The sequence below is a fragment of the Oryzias latipes genome, chromosome 5, assembly GCF_002234675.1.
Source record: "Oryzias latipes chromosome 5, ASM223467v1".
Classification (NCBI taxonomy): Eukaryota; Metazoa; Chordata; class Actinopteri; order Beloniformes; family Adrianichthyidae; genus Oryzias; species Oryzias latipes.
The window spans coordinates 14393105-14414334 of NC_019863.2; the positions used below are offsets into that span (position 1 = coordinate 14393105).

General features: G+C 36.7%; 1 protein-coding gene across 1 annotated transcript in view; it reads right to left on the bottom strand.

Annotated features, from left to right (window-relative positions):
• LOC101157686 (metabotropic glutamate receptor 4) overlaps positions 1-21230 on the bottom strand; it is a 191439-nt gene that overhangs the window by 13716 nt on the left and 156493 nt on the right. Inside the window, exons 7-9 of the mRNA XM_004068826.4 lie at positions 20534-20734; positions 12517-12653; positions 10475-11410 (exon numbers count right to left, since the gene is read on the bottom strand). Coding sequence (XP_004068874.1) covers positions 10475-11410; positions 12517-12653; positions 20534-20734 — 1274 coding nt within the window. The remainder of the gene's footprint in view (positions 1-10474; positions 11411-12516; positions 12654-20533; positions 20735-21230) is intronic.

The window sequence follows — 21230 nt, forward strand, 5'->3', positions numbered from 1 at the left end:
GAAACCTGTGAATTGCCGTGCCCAAACTGCCCGCTCCCGTCTCTAAGGAAGAGCGCGCAGTTTCGGGGACGGGATGTGTGAGGAAGAAAGCCGGGGGGGGGGGGGGGGGGGGGGGGGGGGCAGGTGAATCGCGCAGGGATGGTAAAAACGTAAACCCGCTGCCCTTCACTCACTGCAGCGTGTGAGTGTGTGTTTGGTTCCATGTCTGTCTCACATCTACAGAACATTCAGACCGAAGATCACGTCTAAAGTCTCAACGCCTGCATGAAGCAGAAACTCACCACGTATCAACCAAACTAGACCATCAGCAAAACTACCACGAGAAATACTCATCATTTATTAGCAACAGCATAACAATGTTATTAAAAAGAATCCACAGACTTATTGTACTTTAAAAATGTTGAAATTACATCAAATGCACACATTCACTTGTATATTTAGTTTTAAACATATTGTTGCGGACTGAGTTCAACTTGGCTGTTGGGCCGCGTCATAAGTTCTGGAGTTCATTGAACGCATCGATCAAGCAGAGATCTGATTGGCTCTCAGTTCTGTCGCTCAGCCTGTTGTTAGGTAATTTGGACCAATGGGGTTCAGCTATGGGCCAAATAAGGGAAATGGGAGGACTGGGAGCAGGGGAATATAAAGTTGGGAGAAGCGCTCTCGTCTCAGCGGGAGAGAATAAGGAGTTGCTGAATTAATTGTACGGCGTTTGTTGCGGTCCGCAGTAACCAGAATAAAGAACCTTAACAGAGGCTAAGTTTCAGTGCCTCAGTGTGGGAAAGGGACGCTACATTAATGTATGGCTCTTTCGAAATTATATTTCAAAATATGTGGCGTTTATGGCTCTCTCGGCCAAAAAGGTTCCCGACCCCTGGTATAGGTAGTGCTTTACAGGTATGGTACGTGGGCATACAACATTTTAAAGCGTAACATTTTATAACAGTAATAAATGGCACATTTTATAGGTTTGATTAAAGGTTTATTAATCAGAGGTTTACATGGTTTTACGTTTCTTATGTGGTGTGTAGATTAATTGGCAGCTACCTGGAAAAAAGGAACATTAGTCTTCAGCATAATTAGATTAAGGTGTGACTGCAAGATGTACTCACCTGTGTTTGTCTTCCCCAGAGTGCTCGGGCAAAACCCTTCCCCTAGGAACAGAGCTATATTTAAGGTTCCGGGATAATCTATTAACAGGCCTGAGGGGGGAAGACATTGTATTTGGGAGATTTTTATGGTTTTCATGTTTTTACTTGATATTTTAAATTAGAGAAATGAAAATGAATTGGATTTTAGAATTTGTTTAAGGAATTTGGAATAAAGAATTTCGCATGTTTATATAAATTGCAGATTTTGAGGAAAAGTAAACCTCTCTCCAGGAAGGAGGAAATGGTATGCTTAATTAGAATTTAAACCACCAGTAATTTTAGTGGCGAGCTGCTCTTTTCATTGTGAATGTGTTGGTGCCACGCCAAAGGAAAAATAAAGATTGTTATCCCTTTAACTTGACCTCTGAAAACTTCCTACACTCCCACTGCTCAAAGGCCAGCCAGTGACATATGGTAAATGGTAAACGGCGCATAATTAAATAGCGCTTTTCTACCTTCTTCGAAGGCCCAAAACGCTTTACAATCAAACTCCCAGTTACCTATTCATACACACATTCAGACACTCATGCTGGCACCAACCTTTCTCCAACCTGGAATCTTCCGATCAGAGGTCAACCACCCTACCACTGCACCATGGCCGCCCCTTTTGTCTAACATTTACACCAGACAGTAATGATCATGATCCTCCAGAATCTTGTTGCTTGTGTCTTAATGATTTTAGTCCCCCACCAATTCTGTAACCATCCTCCAGATTTCCTTAGTTCCCCTTTTCCCATTTTCATTAGTGCCCTTACCCCCTTTCTCTATTATTCTTCCCTTCTTTCCTCTTCTTCTTTTCCCTCCGTTCCAATAACAAAAAAGGTAATCAATATAAATAAAGATTAGCCTAAATTACAAATCGGGGTTTATACAAATATAAACCTTGCGTGTCAGAAGATCCACAACCCTGTGTTGTAACAGTAAACTATTTACAAAGCAAGAGCCCTTAAGTTCTTATCTGTCTGCTCGGCTGTTGGACAGGGCAAGTAAAATAAAACAAAGCAAAACACCTATAGTCTGTCTCAGCATTGTCTCTGTGTCTCGCCCACAAAAAAAAACATTCAAACTTTTTCAAACTGGTGTGTGTGTAAACCTGGGGGCCGTGCTAGCAGCGCAGACTCTTCCTGGAAGGGGCTGTTCTCACTGGTTTATGTCAGCTCATGAGAACCCACTTGTTTGGTGGATTGGGCGGGGCTGGTGCTCAGAGTGCAGGTTTTTAGAGGAATACTCAGAAATGCGTGAAAGGATCAAAATACCAATTTGGTGTTTCTTTTTGTAATGAATGAACTCTATAATATCATTAGAAATTTTGATATTTGGTTTTTCTTTGTATAGGCCCTTTAAACTCTGCAGTTATTGTAGATTAAGTGAAAGTAGGGAGGACTGAATCAAGTCTAGCTGTATTTTGTTGTACAAACTCAAGCCGGCAGTAAAATTGAAACAGGAAGCGAAAATCAACAATGAACGTACACAAGCACACTCCTGTTTGACTCCTGCCGGCCTGTTGAACTCGCAACAACACCCACGCTTTGTCTAGCTACTGCACTAACAGCATTTTTGTTGACAATACAATGGTGTGGTGTAGACTTCACAGGGGAAATTACCAGCACTACTCATCAGTCCATTCATCCACTGCAATGGCAGGACCAGTTTGTGTGGGCTGATTGAATTTGAGCTGGGCCTATTGTGCTGAGGGTTTATTCCCATGCATGCTATTGTCAAATGCCCCTCCTCCTGCCTCCATCTTTAAGGCAGCCACTGATTTAAGTCTTTCTCCAGGTAAGCAGATGTCACATCTACTCCTGAAGGTGGTATAAGGCTGGCTGATGACGCCTTATGGATGGACCAGATGTCCTCCTTTGACTAAAAGAGAAAGCTTCCCGTAGCATTTGTTACATCAATCTGAACACCAGATGACAAATAAATGACCGAGCTTGTAAGTTAAGACTCACTGTAAACTGGCCCTAAGTACGTAGGCGTCAGGATAAGGTAATTTAGGATGAAGTGGCGCATTTAATTGTTCTGAAAGACATGTCAACGTTGCACTGTGACGCTTTGCAAAGCCTGTCATTTACAATATGATGATTACAAGGTGTGTCTGCTTTGACATGTCAGTTCCTTAAATAACAACACCGTTTATGTAACAGGTCAGTCAGAAGGTTTACTTTTCTAAACTAGCTGCTGTTAGACTTCTGACGACAAGTTTTCCAAAATGCATTCTGTTCCCTCTGTCAAAGATTGTCACAAATCTGTTTCATGATTATAAAAATATTGATGTGTATTTTATAATTGTTTCAATTTAGTTAGGTTTGGTCAGAAAGTAGGAGGTTGTTGGAGGAATTATGAAGTACGGTGGCCCTGAAGTGCAAACCATTCAACAAATCACTCGATACAAAAACATTTTTAAGATCACAGCAACAATTTAAAAAGCGTATTACATTTTAGAAAACAAAACAAAATTTCAGAAACCAAAACATAAAAAAGAAAACAGAAAAAAAAGAAAAAAAGATTTCAGAAAACAAAATTAATTTCCAGGAAAAAAAAGAAATATTACAAAATGAAAACATTTCAGAAGAAAAATTAATTTCCAGAAAACAAAATGAAATTAAAAAAATGAAAAACATTTCAGAAAAAAAATGAAATATTAAAAAATGAAAAAAAAAAAAAAAAAAGAAAAACATTTCAGAAAAAAATGAAATATTAAAAAATGAAAAACATTTCAGAAAAAAAAATGAAATCTTCAAAAATGAAAAACATTTCCAAACCGGAAGAAGCAGGTACTATGGGACAACGCTGATTGGATGATGTTTGTCAATCATTTGAACTGAAAAGTATTTTAAATGAAGCGATGACGGATTTTATCGTCCAAACAACAATGTACTATAATAATCCACGTATTTCCCATTTACATATTAAATCAAAAATGCAGCAAACAGATAATGAAGGTTTAAATTATTTTTTGAATATTTCGTCTGAAGCAGAACGGTCACCCGGAAGTAGTTTGTGCGGATGACGTCCGTTCTGCAGGTAAACAAAGAAAGGGACGGTAAAACGTTAACATAAACGTTAATCTTTGAATATTTAGCGGATGTGATGACAGAACGCACGCAGAAATATCAACACCAACCAGGTTTACAAATGTTTCAAAATGTCGTGAGAAGATTCTGTCTAAAGCAGCAGCTGCGAAGAAACGGGTGTTAAAGACGGCGCACATCAGGAAATGCAGTCCCGCCATCCACTGATAAGGTATGGAGGCACATTTGTTTGATCTAATAAATGTAGTGTTAAACGTGATTTCTAAGAGGGTGTTTACAGACAGATCCAAGATCCTTCAGTCATACGTTAATGACAGGTTACCTCATCAGCTGGAGAGGGGGGGTCACGTGGGCAGGATTCTCAGACAGGTGTACCAGCAGCATAAATCAGCAAAGCTGTCAGGTAAACTGCAGCAGTTTGTGTCTCAGAATAACATTTATGAATGCTTCTTATTCACACTATTAAGATCTGTGACTTTAGAGTGTGTCAGTGCACAGAAACATGACAGTAAATGACTGGATGTGCACATCATCAGACACGTCCAGGTGTGTAACTAAAGGTGAAAATTCTGTAGTGTAAAATAAATCTTTAAAAAAAAAACGTTTTAGTCTTTCAGGCAGAGGAGGAATACCAAATTGTTTTAGAATCTATTTTTTATAAGACTGAAATAATGTGTTTTATTCTGAGTTTGGTGTTTTGACCCCTCCCTAATGAATTTCTGGTTTAACCCATTTTCTCCTCATTTTGATGAACTCTACTTTTTCCTGAATGAAAGATGAACGGCAGCCGATGTTTTTCTGTCAGGGATTTTTAATTTATTAATTTATCTCTGTCAGGGATTTCAGTGGAGCTGGAGTCCAGTGCAGAGGATGCTGCAAGCATGTACGAGCAGGAACTGGCGTCCCTTACCTGTGCGTCTTCCTCTGGATGTGATGCTGGGCAGCAATGTGGACAAAACTTCCCTGACATGACTCTTTTTGATATAGTTGTTAAGCACAAACAGACTTTCCCAGATGCATTTTTTCCTCTAATAAATGTGACTGACAGGTACGCTGAGTAAATGCTGATTGTAAGCGCAACATTTGATTGACTGCATGAAGAAGCCCATAAAGGAAAATCCACAACTGTTTCTTTGTTTCTGTTACTGAATAACGTATTCATGTTAAGTTTTCAATAAATATACTGCATTTGCTATGAAACAAATTTGTTTATTTTCATATCCATTATTACAATCCTCACGTCAGCATTCAGTTTTTTCATTGACAAAGAAACATTTCTATACAACAGCTTTGAAAATCAAACATCATCTTTGTTAATAAAGCTTTAAAACCTAAAATGGTAAACATGGAAAAACTCCTAAATGAAGCAAGTCTAATATGAACATTTTAAACTGGAGTTTTGCTTAAAGGAACATTAAGTTGTTTGGAGTTGTACAAGTGTTTGATGCGATTCCTCAGATGTGATTTCCAGATCATCAGCCCGACGCTAAAGCCAGGAATTGTGCTTCGTTTTTCACTCCCCACTGCATCATTTACAACTAATCAGGCTTATGCAGCAGGTTAAAGACTTTTTTTTACAGGACCTGCAACTTAAAAAAAAAAAAAAATTAGATATTAAGGTTAAATAATATTTATTGATTACATTGCACATAAATCATGGTGAATTGCCTTTACACTGCACAATGATATGAATGACTTTAGTCTTTTTGTATTCCCATGTAGAGCTGCCATCTGTTCTTCTGCAGCACAAACCTTTCTGGAACTTCGCCTTGAGTAACTTCACCTGCAGAAATATCACATGTTAATTCAATTAAGTATTTTATAAACTTTTAAAGTTCATTTTTAAGTGTCAGTATATGTATATGCATGGTTCAAAAATATACAATGCACTTTAATATTATTTCCCATAAGAACTTGTTTACTGATTTCAGTCTTAAAGTCGATTTTTAGCAACACTGATGCCATATAATTACTGTATAAATCCTAGAATCAGGCTGGCTCGGAGCTTTTTCTCTCATGTTGTCACCGAAAACGGGAACGGCTATCATGTGAAGACGGTTCGTCTCCATCGGGTTCTTTTTGCGCATGCGCAAGATAAAAAGAAATTATCTTTTCAAAGCAGCACTTTAACATCCTAAAATTAACATCCTTAGAGACACGTGACTGACAAAAGAAAAGATCACAGAATTGATACTTACCTAAAGATGATTGACAGCGTGAACCTCGCAGCCGTAGACATTAGCGCACAGCGTTCAAAGTAAAAGTGCTCACAAACTACTTCCGGGTGACCGTGTGTCAGGCGAAATGTTAAAAAAATAATTTTAAAGTTCATTAACAGTTTGCTGCATTTTTTATTTGATATATAAATGGGAAATACGTGGATTATTATAGTACATTGTTGTTTGGACGATAAAATCCGTCATCGCTTCTTTTAAAATACTTTTCAGTTCAAATGATTGACAAAAATCATCATCCAATCAGCGTTGTCCCATAGTACCTGTCTCTTCCGGTTTGGAAATGTTTTTCATTTTTGAAGATTTCGTTTTGTTTTCTGGAAATTCATTCTGTGTTCTGAAATGTTTTTCATTTTTTAATATTTCATTTTTTTTCTGAAATGTTTTTCATTTTTTAATATTTCATTTTTTTTCTGGAAATTTTTTTTTTCTGAAATGTTTTTCATTTTTTAATATTTCATTTTTTTTCTGGATTTTTTTTTTCTGAAATGTTTTCATTTTTTATTTCTTTTTTTTCCTGGAAATTAATTTTGTTTTCTGAAATGTTTTTTTTTTTTTTGTCATTTTTGTTTTTCAAGTTTTGGTTTCTGAAATTTTGTTTTGTTTTCTAAAATGTAATGCTGCTTTTTAATTTTTTTTTTTTTTTTTAATTGTTGTTGTGATCTTAAAAATGTTTTTGTATCGAGTGATTTGTTGAATGCTTTGCACTTCAGGGCCACCGTAATGAAGGTATCCCAGATGCTATATGTGAACAAAGACAAACAATTGAAAAAAAGCCAGCACAACATACAGGTATCCTTTTCTATTGAGGATAAAATGATTAAAAGTTAATAGACACAAGTTCACTTTCAAGCAATCTTACTCACAAACATGACCCATCACAAGCCACGGCAGGTGTGTTGATTTTATTTATTCATATCCCTTCTGAAAACTTAACACAGCAACCAAGGATTTTAAAGTATAATCCTTAATGCAGCTTTTGAAGTTAATTTATTGTTTTCTTAGATAGTCAGTGAATGAGATTATATATATATATATTTTTTTAATGCTATGCATAGGCTTTTTTCCAGTAGATTTTCCTGGATACTCTTTTTTAAGTTACCACATTAATTTTATCAAGTCATTTTACTGGGAAAACTCATATACTTTCAGATTGTTGAGGTTGTATTTAAGTGGCATATACAAATTAAAACTAGTTAGAGACACTAAATTGCTACAGACAACATATCAAATCATCTAATAGATTTTACAGTCCAGCTGCCCTAAAGCATAGAATCATGTGATGTCATGGTTCAAAAAACTGAATATTTTCAAAGACATACTACATGCCAGTTAGTTCAGTTTTTCATAGCTCAATTAGTTCATTTCTTGTCTAAATATTATTTATACAAATCAATTTTAGCCTGCTTTCAATTTTGCTGGAGTTAGTTGTTGCCATTTTTCACATCTCTCTTAGGTAATATACCTTAACAAACTGAAAAAGCTTCTTGTGTCATTACTGTTCCATCTTACAAGTTACATATGTAGCACCAAACAAGTAAAGTGGGGGTGGGGGGTGGGGGGTTTCAAGGCTTGTTACAAACCAAAGTTTGATGTGACAGAAGTAATTACAAAGTAAATCCCCCCTTCCACAACCACTTTCATTTGTGTGGGGTCCACAAAGTCTAAAAATATTTCAGTCTGTGATCTGATGGGTTACATCACCCATCCAGATCAAAGTGGAATTATTCAGCCTCTCCATCTTTATCTCCACCAAACTTTACATCATTCTGCGTTTGCTGTACCTTGGCAGCTGCAATATTGATTTCAAAAGTGTCACACCATGTGTGTGGGTGGGGTTGGGGGGCTCATCACATTACCAGAATACCACAGTCAGCACTAAACATTGTCGGAGAGTAACTTCAGTGAAGTTTCACACATTCTACACTCAGAGGAGCTCTTTGTTATTTATTGAGGATGACATTTCCCTTCTGAAACGAGGATAGAACAAATGTGGAACACTACCCTGAAGCTTAGTCACCATTTTGTTTCTCACCTTGAGATAGCTCAGGGCAGGGAAGAAAGTTTTCTAAATGACAAACTTGAAACTATCTTCTAGCCATACCATTATTGCACTGTGAATGATTTTAAAAAGTTGTGCTAAAGAAAGAGTGTGCATTAAAAAAAAGTTTATTTGGTTCTGTAAGATATGTAGAATATGGAACCAAAAGTAGGACATTCAACTCTTTCTCCCTTTTCTCACTTCTGTTTATCTATTCAAAGCCATTGCAGCTAATGGATTACCTCATCCTTAGAAAAGGCTGTTTGGTCTGTCTGATTGTTTAATTCTCTTTTATCTTCAGGGAGAGAAGAGGGAATGATTAAACAAAGAACCTGTTATTACCAGTGACTGCTGTTGACATTTGACTTAAGATGTGCCACACTCACATTAAAAAACAACGCGCTCCTTGCAGCTGAACAGCTTCCTTACTGTGTATGATAATCAAGAAAGTACTGTGATCCTTGCTGACACTCTTTGTATCTTCCGAAATGTATAGCCCACAGTAAACATACAGTAAACTTAGCTAGCTGGTACCAACATGCAAATGCTGATGTCTGCAGATTTTTTTGTTCACACCAGTGAATGTGCGGGAGCTTAATAGAAGGCCAATATGCAAATTTACGTTAGAGCAGTCTTTGTGGCAATAATAAGTCATTGTACTACTGGTCACATTTATCATTTTTAACACAATGCAAATGGCTGCTGTCACGTGCTGATTACCTACAATGCTTTGGACTTTAGAAGTAATCTTTGGATGCAAAAAATAAAAAAAATAAAAATATATAAACTGTGTCAGTTCAGGTCTCCTCAGAATGTTTTTCTATAAAGGAAACTAACAGCCGCATTTCCAAGCCAGGATTTTGATGCATTGTTTTGTTTAATCCCAGGGGGAGAAGGTGAGGATTAATTTGTCGCATCTGTCAGACTCCTGCTGGCACTGCTGATAGTGTCCATGCCAGCTTGAGGCTCTACCTCTCCCCCGTCCTTTGCAGTAGCCTCCGAGGCCCTTTTTTGTTACATTAACAAAATGCCTCTTTTAACTGGATTGACACATTTCCTCTCTGTTATTGTTGTTGTCTATTGGACTTGTGCCGAGATTGTTCTCCTGTGATTGTTGGGTCCAGGCTCAGCTCCACTTCCATGTCCCATTTGGATTCTTTTGACCTGGAGACTCCTAAAGCTTTCAATGGACGTGATCCAGGTTCACGGTTCAGGAGGTCAGGTGCATTGATTTGACATGGGAGTACGACTGTGAGCTTGTGTTTGTGTAAACAGGTCATGAATCTGTAATTCACAGCGACATACAACCTGACTCATGTGAGTCATCTGCTGCCTTCAGTCATCAGTGAATGCTTTCTTATCACTCTGTCTGCGCTTTGATATGTTTTGTTTTTATTGCTTGAAACTTAGAAATAATATCATCTTTTTAAAATCTGATAGACACAATGGTTTATTAGCATAATTTCTAAAACTACTAATTACCAATAAAAACTGGAAATTATAAAAAAGCAATAAAAAGCTGCATTGAACTGCTGAAACACAATTCATCATTTGGGAAAACTAAAATTTGGACTACCGACAGAGTCAATCAAAAGTAACACAAGCATCCTGCAACATCTCTTTTTTTTTGTTTTTTTTTACATGGAATACATTTAGTATTGAACTGTACTTTTAGGTTTATGCTACAAAATGGATAATTTATTGTGAAACATTGTATTGGATAATGTCATACACTTATTTATATTACTCATCCTTGTAGTCCTCTGTAAATCATTGTTCGACAAATTTCCCTCACGTTTTTAGTCACTACTTATTACCTCATTTACTCAGTTTATATCCAAATAAAACCAAATGATTAACTACTGGATATGAGCTACTTGTCTCAGGTGTCCCATGGCAGCAGTCATAGCTAATAATAATACATTTTATGGCTAAACACATTTCTTGGATCACTGAAAGTGTGAGCATGCAACCAGAAATTGAACTGAGTTTTAGAAATTACTGTAAGCTTACCTTTTCTGTTGATTGTGATGTTCCAAAGAAGATTGGGATGAATGCAAGCCAGATAATGCAGGTGGTATACATGGTAAAACCAATGGGTTTGGCCTCATTGAAAGTTTCAGGTACCCCTCTGGTTTTGATGGCGTAGACTGTACAGGTGACCATGAGCAGCATGCTGTAGCCCAGAAGGCAGATTAGAGACAGGTCAGAAATGTCACATTTTAGGACACCACGGGCCAGCAGTGGATTTGATGTTCTCTGGTCCTCATAGTCAATAATGGCCTTGGAAGGATCCACAATAAACCAGACGCACACCCCCAGTAGCTGCACCGATGCCAGCGTGAATGTAATGACAAGCTGGGAGGCTGGGGAAATAAACCGAGGTGCACTCACAGACATACTGCCTTGCTCGAAGATGCGGTAAATGCGATTGGTTTTGGTGAGTAAAGCAGCATAACTAATGCTCATTCCAAGTCCCAGGAAGATCCGGCGAAAGGAGCAGATTCCGACATCAGGGGTTGAAATCATCAGGAACGTTGTGGCGTAGCAGAGAAAGATCCCAGTTAGCAACACATAACTCAGCTCTCGACCTGATGCCTTTACAATTGGGGTGTCGTTGTGGCGTATGAACGTGACAACCACAAACAGAGTCGCCATGATGCCAATGACCGCAATCAACACAGGGATAACTGCCCACGGGGAGCTCCACTCCAGCTTCACAATGGGAATTGGAACACACCCTGTGTGATTCTCGTTGGGCCGCAAATCAAACCGACACATCTTACATGTGTAGGTGTCCGCCTGATATTGATACCCATCACAGCGGTCACAATGCCAGCAGCAAGGGATGCCTTTCACAATCTTCTTGCGCTCTCCTGGCTGACAGGGCTGACTGCAGATTGAGGAGGGGATCTGACGGATGCCACCTGGCCACTGCATTGAACGCACCTGGGAAGTAGACAGATTAACAAAAAGAATGAATGGATAAACTGAATTTTGTAAAAGCTAGTGAAACTTTGGCATTCAAAAACATCACATCTATTGTAAAACAGAGGTATCGTGTGCAGTGAATGGGTAACTATTGATTCAGAATGATAATCATGCCCTTTCTGGCACAAGAGCACAGCAGTGTTTGGATATTTAACTCAAGCCTTATGATTATGGTATTTATATAAGTAAAAAAGTCATGAACTAATTGGCATGCATACATTATTCTTGGACCCAGAAGAATTTTTCTGTAAGAATTTTAAGTATCTGAAGGGAGATCTGTGAGAATAGGAAAAACATTGGCCTTGTGGCCTGATTGCAGTGTTCTGTCAACAGTTAATATTAAAATATAAAAACAACCAGAAATACTATGAATGTCTTGTTACATATAAGTCTTTTGTAGGGAAATTTGTCATTTTATATGCAAAATTACAAGGATTAAACAGATTGTCTAGTTTCAAATGCATTCTTTCCTCTTATTCTACTATTTTACTAAATCGTGATTTTTAATTCAAATACAGTCATTTTATTTTAAGTACCTTTATTTACGAACTTCTGATTAAATTTCAATAATGGGTACAGACAAAAGTCACTGATAAATGACAACAGGTTTTCTTTTCTTTTCTTTTGAAAGAGCACACATGAAAAAAGAAAGAACCTTCTTTTAAATGACTGACACTTGAACTCTATTTCTGTCACAAGACCATCACTTTATTGTGTTGTAAAGGTAATGTATGCCAGTTCTTCATACTGCAATTGCATCACAGTATCTATCCTACACATAGTATCACATTTAGAACTCAGCAATGCCATCTAGAGAGATTAAATATGTATACTGAGTATGTCTGTCCTTAAGCTTTCATGGTTTTCTTTGAATTGTTGGCTGCTCTGTTAGTCATCTAAAGAGCCCTCTGGATATTTACACCTTAAAGATGAAACTAAGTACTATTGGAGAATTTAAGGATAATTTAGCATGCTGTTGGCAAGCAGGATAAACATGTATTTCCACATCACTTTCCCTACATCACAAAAATTCTGTAAAGCTCTTAAACTGTGGAAGTGCTCACATTCAGGTGAAGTTGATCCGTCCAGTGGCCGATGATTTTATATTCGGCCGTTTGGTTTCTGATCTGATATTGGTAGATTTCATAGCGTCCAGGGGCATCTCCGTTTTCATTGAACAAGACCGGGTTTCCAGCAATCCCTAAATGAGAGAACAATCATTATCATCACCATTTACTGCACATTACAGAATTAGTTTCTCTGTGGTGAGCAGTGAACTGCAATATCAAAGCAATGTGCTTTCAATGTGATTCCAATGTAACAGCAGTCAGTTCATTATAGGAAAACATTAGACTTGTGAGCCTAAAAGTGTTCTTATGCATAAATCCAGAAAACAATACCTCCACTAATACTGTTTTTTCTGTTACAGACCTCAACGTGATCTAATCTAACCATTGTTTTGTCCGGGAAAAATTATGTGGAAGTAAGGGAAATAAACATGCTCAGTCGCAGCAGATGTGTTTCTGCTGATCAGTCTTGTTTTTTTTCTTGCCCTTTGTTTTGACTCTGGAGTATGCTGCTGCCTAATCCACATCTCCATGAGTCTGCCCTGTTGGATTACAGCATCACTGTTTTATACTTATCCTAGTCTGTGACAACAACACCCACACCAAAATGCAATAAATGATCATGAGAGGATTACAATGACTATCTAGTTTGCCAGTGTGTTTCTTTAATAAAAAAAAAAAAACCATTAACACTGTTGGACAGCTTTTCTTTTTTTTTAGGATTATGATTAGGCCCATCTTTTTTTCTCTCTAATGCATTGAAAGGTATCACAATGGGTGGTGGTGTTTTTTCACATAACACAACAAAATTCAGTTTTTAAGTCCAATTATGAACTCAAGTGCTCTTATAAGAAACATCTAAATGTCATCTTTGGAAAAGGCAAACAGAGTCGTACTTTAAATTTCTCAAAGGTTTCTTTATCTGCTTGTACTATCCCCTTTGCCGGAGGCATTCTCAACTCTCGACTGATCTTGTTTTTCACCGAAGTAGAGATTTACTGTAAACCCAACAGAAAAGAGGGGATGTTTCTGACAAACTCTTCAACACAATTCTTTAAACTCCTGTTCACTTCCCAAACACATAAAATCAACCTGCTGAACACTAACCTTTGTTGCTATGCTTTACACAGCTTTTCTAGTGCTTTATTAACGTCTTCTTTGTAAGTTACTTAAGAAAATTATCTGCGAAATTTCAAAGTAGGTACTTCCACTACTTCTTTCCAGATGACCCCAAATGCTGCTGCTGCAACAGCTCAAAGTAGAAGTCATTTTAAAATTCGCCTCATTTCTTTTTCAGCTCTTAATATGTTTGCTGCTTCTCACCTTTTTGGTGCACTGCAGACTGACAAAAACATTTTGCTCTCAGGCTCAAGGCCTGTTTCTTTGTTCAAGTTCAGAAATGAAGATTGGACTTATTGCTTCAGGTTAAGCTGTCAGCTTCAGGTAACATTTCTTTCCACCATTTTAAATTAAAATCATTATCAAGTATTGAAAAAATTCTTGTGAACCCAATTTAAAAAAAAAAAAAAAACTCATATACAATGCAAGAGATTTTTTGATAAAAATGTGTGTTTTTGAAATGATCTTTTTTCAAAAATCCTTTGGATTTGATTTGTCTTAAATAACACATTTTTTTTTTCTCCATATCTGGAACCAGTTTAAATCTCCCTGCTTTTATAAAAGTTTAAAACCTTTTCTTTAAAGACTCATGAGGAAACCACAGAAACACTTGTACTCCTTTGTACTCCTTGTTCTACATCAATGCACAACAATAACACCTTGCTGACTGGCAACAACGAGACAGTCAACGACTTCTGTGAAGCCTTTTCTGTGACTCCACCCCTTTCTTTAGGTGCACCTAGTGTTTTCAAACCTAATCTATTAAAAAATAAATAAAAACGTTAATTTGATAAACACGAATGTGGTAGTACCTGTAACAGCATTTTAGGTCCCTTAACTCGGCTCTACTTCAAACAATAACTGTTAGAAGTTCAAAACACATTTATTATTATTACCACACAGAACACAGAAAAGCTGCAGTTGTTAAATAGCTGAAAAGAACTAAATTTCTAAATAAAACTTGTATACATCGCTCTAAAAATGCTGCAGTTTTGCATGAATGTGTCCTGAAATCTTTGTGCAAATGTAGTTTCGACAAATGTGAGGGTAGAAAAACTATTAAGCAGACAAAATGGAACAATTACAAACATCTGGAAATGAAAGTGTGTACATCCCTTCTGATAATATGCCTGTATTCAGAGTAAACACATTACTTTTGCCAGCTCCATTTCTCAAAGCAAGAAAAAAAAAAGCTCCAACACAACTGGGCAATTACGCAGTAATGATACTATAACTCCCTCCTTTGGTTCCAATTTTGGTTGTTCAAGTAAGCACTTCAACATAGTGAACACACAACAGCCTCATGTGCTGCAGCTTTTATTATTATTATTTTTTTATCTTAGTTTTTGAAAGTACTGAGAAACAAACAAAAAAGAAAGATGATTCACGTTTTTAAATTTCTTTTCTTATTTTTTTTTTACAGTAGGAGTAAATAAAGGGACTGACGTTAAAGTAACTTTGAGTGGATGTGTCACAATCGGCAAACATCTAGTTTTAATAAAGGGTTTTAAAGCAGGAATGTTAAAGGTCCTTTTCTGTGTAAACATTTTTACGTCTTTATTATCCAAGTAATTCAAATGTTGAACATTTCACACAGAGTGTTTAGGAAATATATGCAATATGTAAACACATTAAAAACTATAAGATACATTTACATATTTCCAACGAAATGTTAAAAAATCACAACTTAGTGCATAACCTTTTCAAATGTTACATCGAAAAAGGTAACAACAGTCATACATTGTTTGAGAATGTTTCAAAAAATGCTCAGAAAGTAGTCTCATTTGACAGCTGAAGCCAATTTCCTAACTTAATTCATTTAACTTAATTTTCTTGATTAAACATCCAAACAGCAGCAAGTAAGAGTGGTTCTTGCAGTTGCCAGACTCTTCATCTCTGCAACACAGAAAGACTCTGACAGGCTTCTAGTACAGTTTACTCTAACCGCAGAGTCTTGAAGGATACTTTTAAAGTTTAATTAGTTAACCACACTGCTTGTCAGTCATTCTCCTCATGATGCCACTACCCCCACCATCACTCAGCACGATGTTAGCACTGCATTCATCCTCCTTCCATGCTATATTCAAATGTGCAATTTAGTGCAATTAAAGGGGCTTTTGCTTTTTAAAACCACGTTAATACAGTTGACCTCTGAAGTTAGCAACCGAAAGACAAAGAAAAACATTTATGCGGTTGTCAGTGGAGGATAAATGCTCATTAAAATGGCTATATAAACAAAACAGCTTACTTTAGCTTAACTAGATCCATTTCAATTGACGCTGACGTTTTCACAATCACTGAGGTTAATTGTTAAGATCTGCTGCAAAAGTACAGTTATTTTTCTGTATTTTTCTTCTGGAGTTTGTTGTCTATGATGATGATTAGTTTATTATTGTGGCACTGTGTCCATTCTTTCACAAATTGTCTTGTTACCACATAGGTTAAGTTTGCACCCATTACAGGTAGTTTGCAATTTTTTGTGTGTTTGTTCACTTGACTGGATAAGTCTAATGTTTCTGTAATTCTACGTCCTTCCCCTCGTAGTTCCTAGCTTAGCTAATACAATGTATTACAATATACAATTTATTGCCCGAAATAGCAAACAAAACCACCTTAAGATTGAGGCCAGAGGTTGGGGATTTCTGCCACAAGATGGCAGAAATCTAAGATCAATTCAAAATGCAATAAGAAAAATGCCTTCCTGACTGTCATTTCAAAGATGTGTAATAAACAGCCAAATTGTGTCTTTATAACAAGAAAATTGACAGAGTTGCAGTTCACTATCTTTTAATTTAACATGTTAATTAAATTGAAATGAAATGATAACACAGGACTATAAAAGGTGTGTTGCTAATGAATTCATATATGTTTGGAAAACTGTAAATGATGTATGCATATTTCCTTCAAAATCGCTGAAAGTCATCAAAAATGTGAGTTGTGTATTTTTGACTTAAATGTACACACTTTTTAGACCTTATTTGACATAACAAAACATGTTTCAATTCTCTTAATACTTTTATTGATTTTTTTTCCAGGACTGCACCTTTCTTGATATGTAACATAGTGTATTGACAACCCAAAGATGAATATCATCTCTGAAAATCTGCAGGTGGAACACACTTTCTCAGCAAATTGCCTGTTTCTGTGTGTTTGGAGAGCCTCGATATACAGCTGTGGGCTGATGCAATTACAAGTGTAATGTTACCCTCAAAGCAACCCCTCTGGTCAGAGTGTTTGAGTTCAGTTGGCCCAGAAGTGCCTCCTGTCCAGCTGCTTCATGTCTTAACTTATGGAAGAAAAAAAATAAAGCTAGTAATGTTGTATTGCAGTATCATTCAGACTATTAAAAAAGGATATGTATTTGGGGACTTTATTAGATGTTGTTGTTCCCTTATAGGATTATTTCTGTAATTTAAATATCTTCCAGATTTACATTAATAGGGTTACATTTGACCCAAAAACCAAGAGAAAAATGTGTCATTTTTTAACAAAAAAAACTGCAAAGACAACAAATAGATATTAAAGCACCAATGTAAACCAAAAGGTCTACCAGAAAGCTTACAGGTTTACTAGACATTTTGTGTTGAGGAAAAATAACACCGATGCTGTTTGACAGCAGCCCATGCAAACCACAGAGGCTAAAATAAAACATGTCATGAACAGCACTTCATCACTTGTTTTTTTCCCCCAAAATCCAGGCATTTGCACAGCTCAATTTAAGCAGTTCAGCTGCTGCAACAGTAGGGTGCTGAGGGCTTCAACAGCTGTTGTTGAAGGAGGGAATTTATTCATACTCTATGATTTTTGGTAAAGTCTCAAAATTCTTAACAGTAGATACACATTGGTAATGGCTTGGTCATGAATGGCCTTATAGCTAGATAAAAGGCTGTCTGTGGGCAAAAAAAGTATGTGCAATTTACATTAGACTCAGTACACGTACCACACGTACATTTCCATTTTTAACAAACTTTTAAGATATGCTCACCCCTCTCGACGACTCTCCACAAGCCCAAAAACCTGCAGCATCCATACAGGTCAACCAACTATATGGATGCATGCGACTGTACCATAAACCAAGCCCTTGCAGCAATGGTTGAAGTGATGTGAAATTTTATAAAAAAATTTCTTTAATCAGTGCAACTAACACTAAAAAAGGGTCAGAGATGACAGAAAGAAATCCTTTACTGTTGCAAAGTGCAAAATCTCTTCATTACTTCTTACCAACATCAAACGTTACTTGGTTATCTATATGTTTTCACACCTTTTTTCACATTGGAAGCATTAAAAAACATGTCTTTAATTCAGGTTTGTTTTAGTTTAGTTCATCTGCTGTGACCTAAAACCAATTTGCAACTAAAGTCATTTCAGCGAAGTATAACGAGAAAAAAATCAAAACAAAACCAGAGCAAAAATCTAAATCATCTAAAGTCTTACATCAAAAGAGCATACACACAATACTTAAACATTATATGGTTAACTTTATGTTTTTTGTCTAACCAGGTCTTAGAGGTTATATTTAGTACATTTTGATGGGATCATAAATCACTTATACCCTATTTACACACAGAACTTCTGGAAAAATACTTACGTTAAATTTTCAAGACGCATGGTTCTAAAGGTGCTAAGAGCAATGAACCCTCAGTCTGACCAAAGGAACAGGAGACACAAATAGTAATTCCAATTTGAGGTCTAAAAGTGAACGCCAAATTTTAAATGAATATTAATCATGGTAAACCAAATCCAACTGCACAACACACTGTCCCTCAGTGAGATGCTCACAGACTCAAATGGTATATTTAGGGTTGTAACAACTCACTTTAACAATGATTTGATTCATGTCTTAATTTTTGATTTACAAAGAGATTTATAGTAGATATTGGTTTATTTTGAATGATCCGATTCACTGACCTAAAATTGATTCAGGACATCTTTAGCCAAAACTTCAACCAGTGTGACTCTGGAATAAATACCTGGGTACCGAACAGTGCACGTGAAAATGTCCAAATGCCTTGTAGTTCTAGCAATATACAGTAATTAATTGTAGATGAAATATGTGTCAAAAGAAACAGAATTATTGGCAAATCTTTAGTTTCTGAAAGTTCAATTTGCCTCAGACAGATCAATGTAGTTGGATATTGTTAAATTGATTAATCGTACAGTTAGATTAATTGTTGCGCCCCTAATACTGTATATATATATATATATATATATATAAAACAAAACGCCCCTTTCACCCTCCGCGGGTGGTTTCTCCTCCAAGCTCGGGTCCTCTACCAGAGGCCTGGGAGCTTGTGGGTCCTGCGCAGTATCTTAGCTGTTCCTAGCACTGCGCTTTTCTGGACTGAGAGGTCTGAGGTCTTTCCAGGTATCTGTTGTAGCCACTCCTCCAGCTTGGGGGTTACTGCCCCGAGTGCTCCAATTACCACAGGCACCACTGTCACCTTCACTTTCCATGCTTTCTCCAGTTCTTCTCTGAGTCCCTGGTATTTCTCCAGTTTCTCATGTTCCTTCTTCCTGATGTTCCCATCGCTTGGTACTGCCACATCCACCACAACGGCTTTCCTCTGTTCTTTATCCACCACTACAATGTCTGGTTGGTTCGCCATTACCATCCTATCAGTCTGGATCTGAAAGTCCCACAGGATCTTTGCCCTCTCATTCTCTACCACCTTCGGAGGTGTTTCCCATTTTGATCTTGGATATATATATATATATATATATCAAGATATGAATCAAATAATTGTTAAAGTGAGTCATTAAAATCCAAAGGTGACAGTGGTGCCTGTGGTAATTGGAGCACTCGGGGCAGTAACCCCCAAGCTAGAGGAGTTGCTACAGCAGACCCTGGAAAGAACTCAGACCTCTCAGTCCAGCCAAGATACTGCAAAGGACACTCAAGCTCCCAAGCCTCTGGTAGAGGACCAGCTTGGTTGAGAAACCACCCGCGGAAGGGGTTTTTTTTTCTTTTTAATACATATATTTGTGTGGAGAGAGAATTCTATAATAAATTCTATTATGCAGTTATTTTTGTGTGAAAGTCATTGTTTTGTTATTAGGGGTTCACCACAAATATCAATATAATAATACCATAAACCTTTAGTGAATTAAAATGTGCAACATCATTCAATCTTTTTTTCTTTTTAAATAAAACATCTCCCTTTGCTCTGCAGATGTGAATTAAATGTTGAATGGACATCCTTTAATAAGTAGATTAGAATGACAAATTAGCTTGAAGAGCAAGAGTTCAAATGAATAATTTATCTGCACAAACAGTGCATACGCAAAACTCTATGAATGAATTTTAATTGTGTTGAGTCTTATTTCTTTTTTTAAAAAGCAGTGTCTGTATAATGGAACTCTGGATCACGGCTTTTTTGTGAAAGCGTTCCAACATTAATATGCCAGTCATGAAAGTGAACTCAGCTGATAAGTGGTTATTACAATGTGCTGCATAAATGAAAAGAAAATAGGTCAAAAATAAAGGAAAACGATTTATTGAAGAGCTGGGTTTGGGACCAAAAGGTACTCAAAAGAGCGGAAAATTCATACATTTGTGTTACAAAAGTTTTTCTCAAAAGCTTACGTTACAGTCATGCATTTACCAGGACAAATATTCATTAAAAATGATTAGTATTTCAAAATATGACAGTTAAACTTGCCTCTTGTGAACTGTAGGTCAAGCCAAATTGTAATTAATTAAATCTTTGCAAACAACACAAAAGATATTTTCCAAAGGAGATAATTCTGAAATCTAAATGCTAATAATTTGTGCCAAACATTTGAATGTCTTTGTATAACCATTTGAAAGTTACGAAACCTTCTGAAAAGTTAATTTCATAATGCCATAAAATAAGTTTCAGTGAGAGAAAAAAAGGATATTAAAACCAGAACTGACCTGCAAAGTTTAGCCGACGAATGTGCTTGAGCAGATGGGTGCCATTGATTGGATCCATCTTCGCACAGAGGCCCACCTTGCCTGGGCAGAGCTCCCGGTGCATGTTGTGCAGAGCATGAGCCATTGCGTAGACTGCATCGACAACAAACTGCACCTTTCCCTCCTGTTCATAATGCGAGTCCTTTCCTATTCGCTCTTGATCTTTAAGATACAATAATGGAAATATCCAATTAGATAACCACAGGAACTCAGATTATACGTTTTCATTTACTTTTTAAACAATCAAATTAATAATAAAAACAATAATATGATTGACACAGCTTTTCATATAAAGAATATTTTAAAAGGAAAAAGAAATTCTGACTTAATCAGTGATGCATTCAAAAAAGGGGCAAGTCATTTCAAAACATGTGAAAATTAATACATCAAGAGAAAATTCCCAATAAATGCATCTGGAGGAATCTACATGCATTTCTCCTTTGTGGAATAGCGTATTTTAATTAATAACGGAAAATAAATTTGATAAAGAATTTCAATTCAAGCATTCATCCACATAATATCTGTAAAATACAATGTGCACATCTTCTTGAGTTTCTATAAACTAGAGTTGTGATAATCTTCCCTGAACACAGCAGAGCAGTTGTAAAGTTCTGTGCATGAGTTGGACTGGACTGAATCTTTGAAATGAAAGATGTGG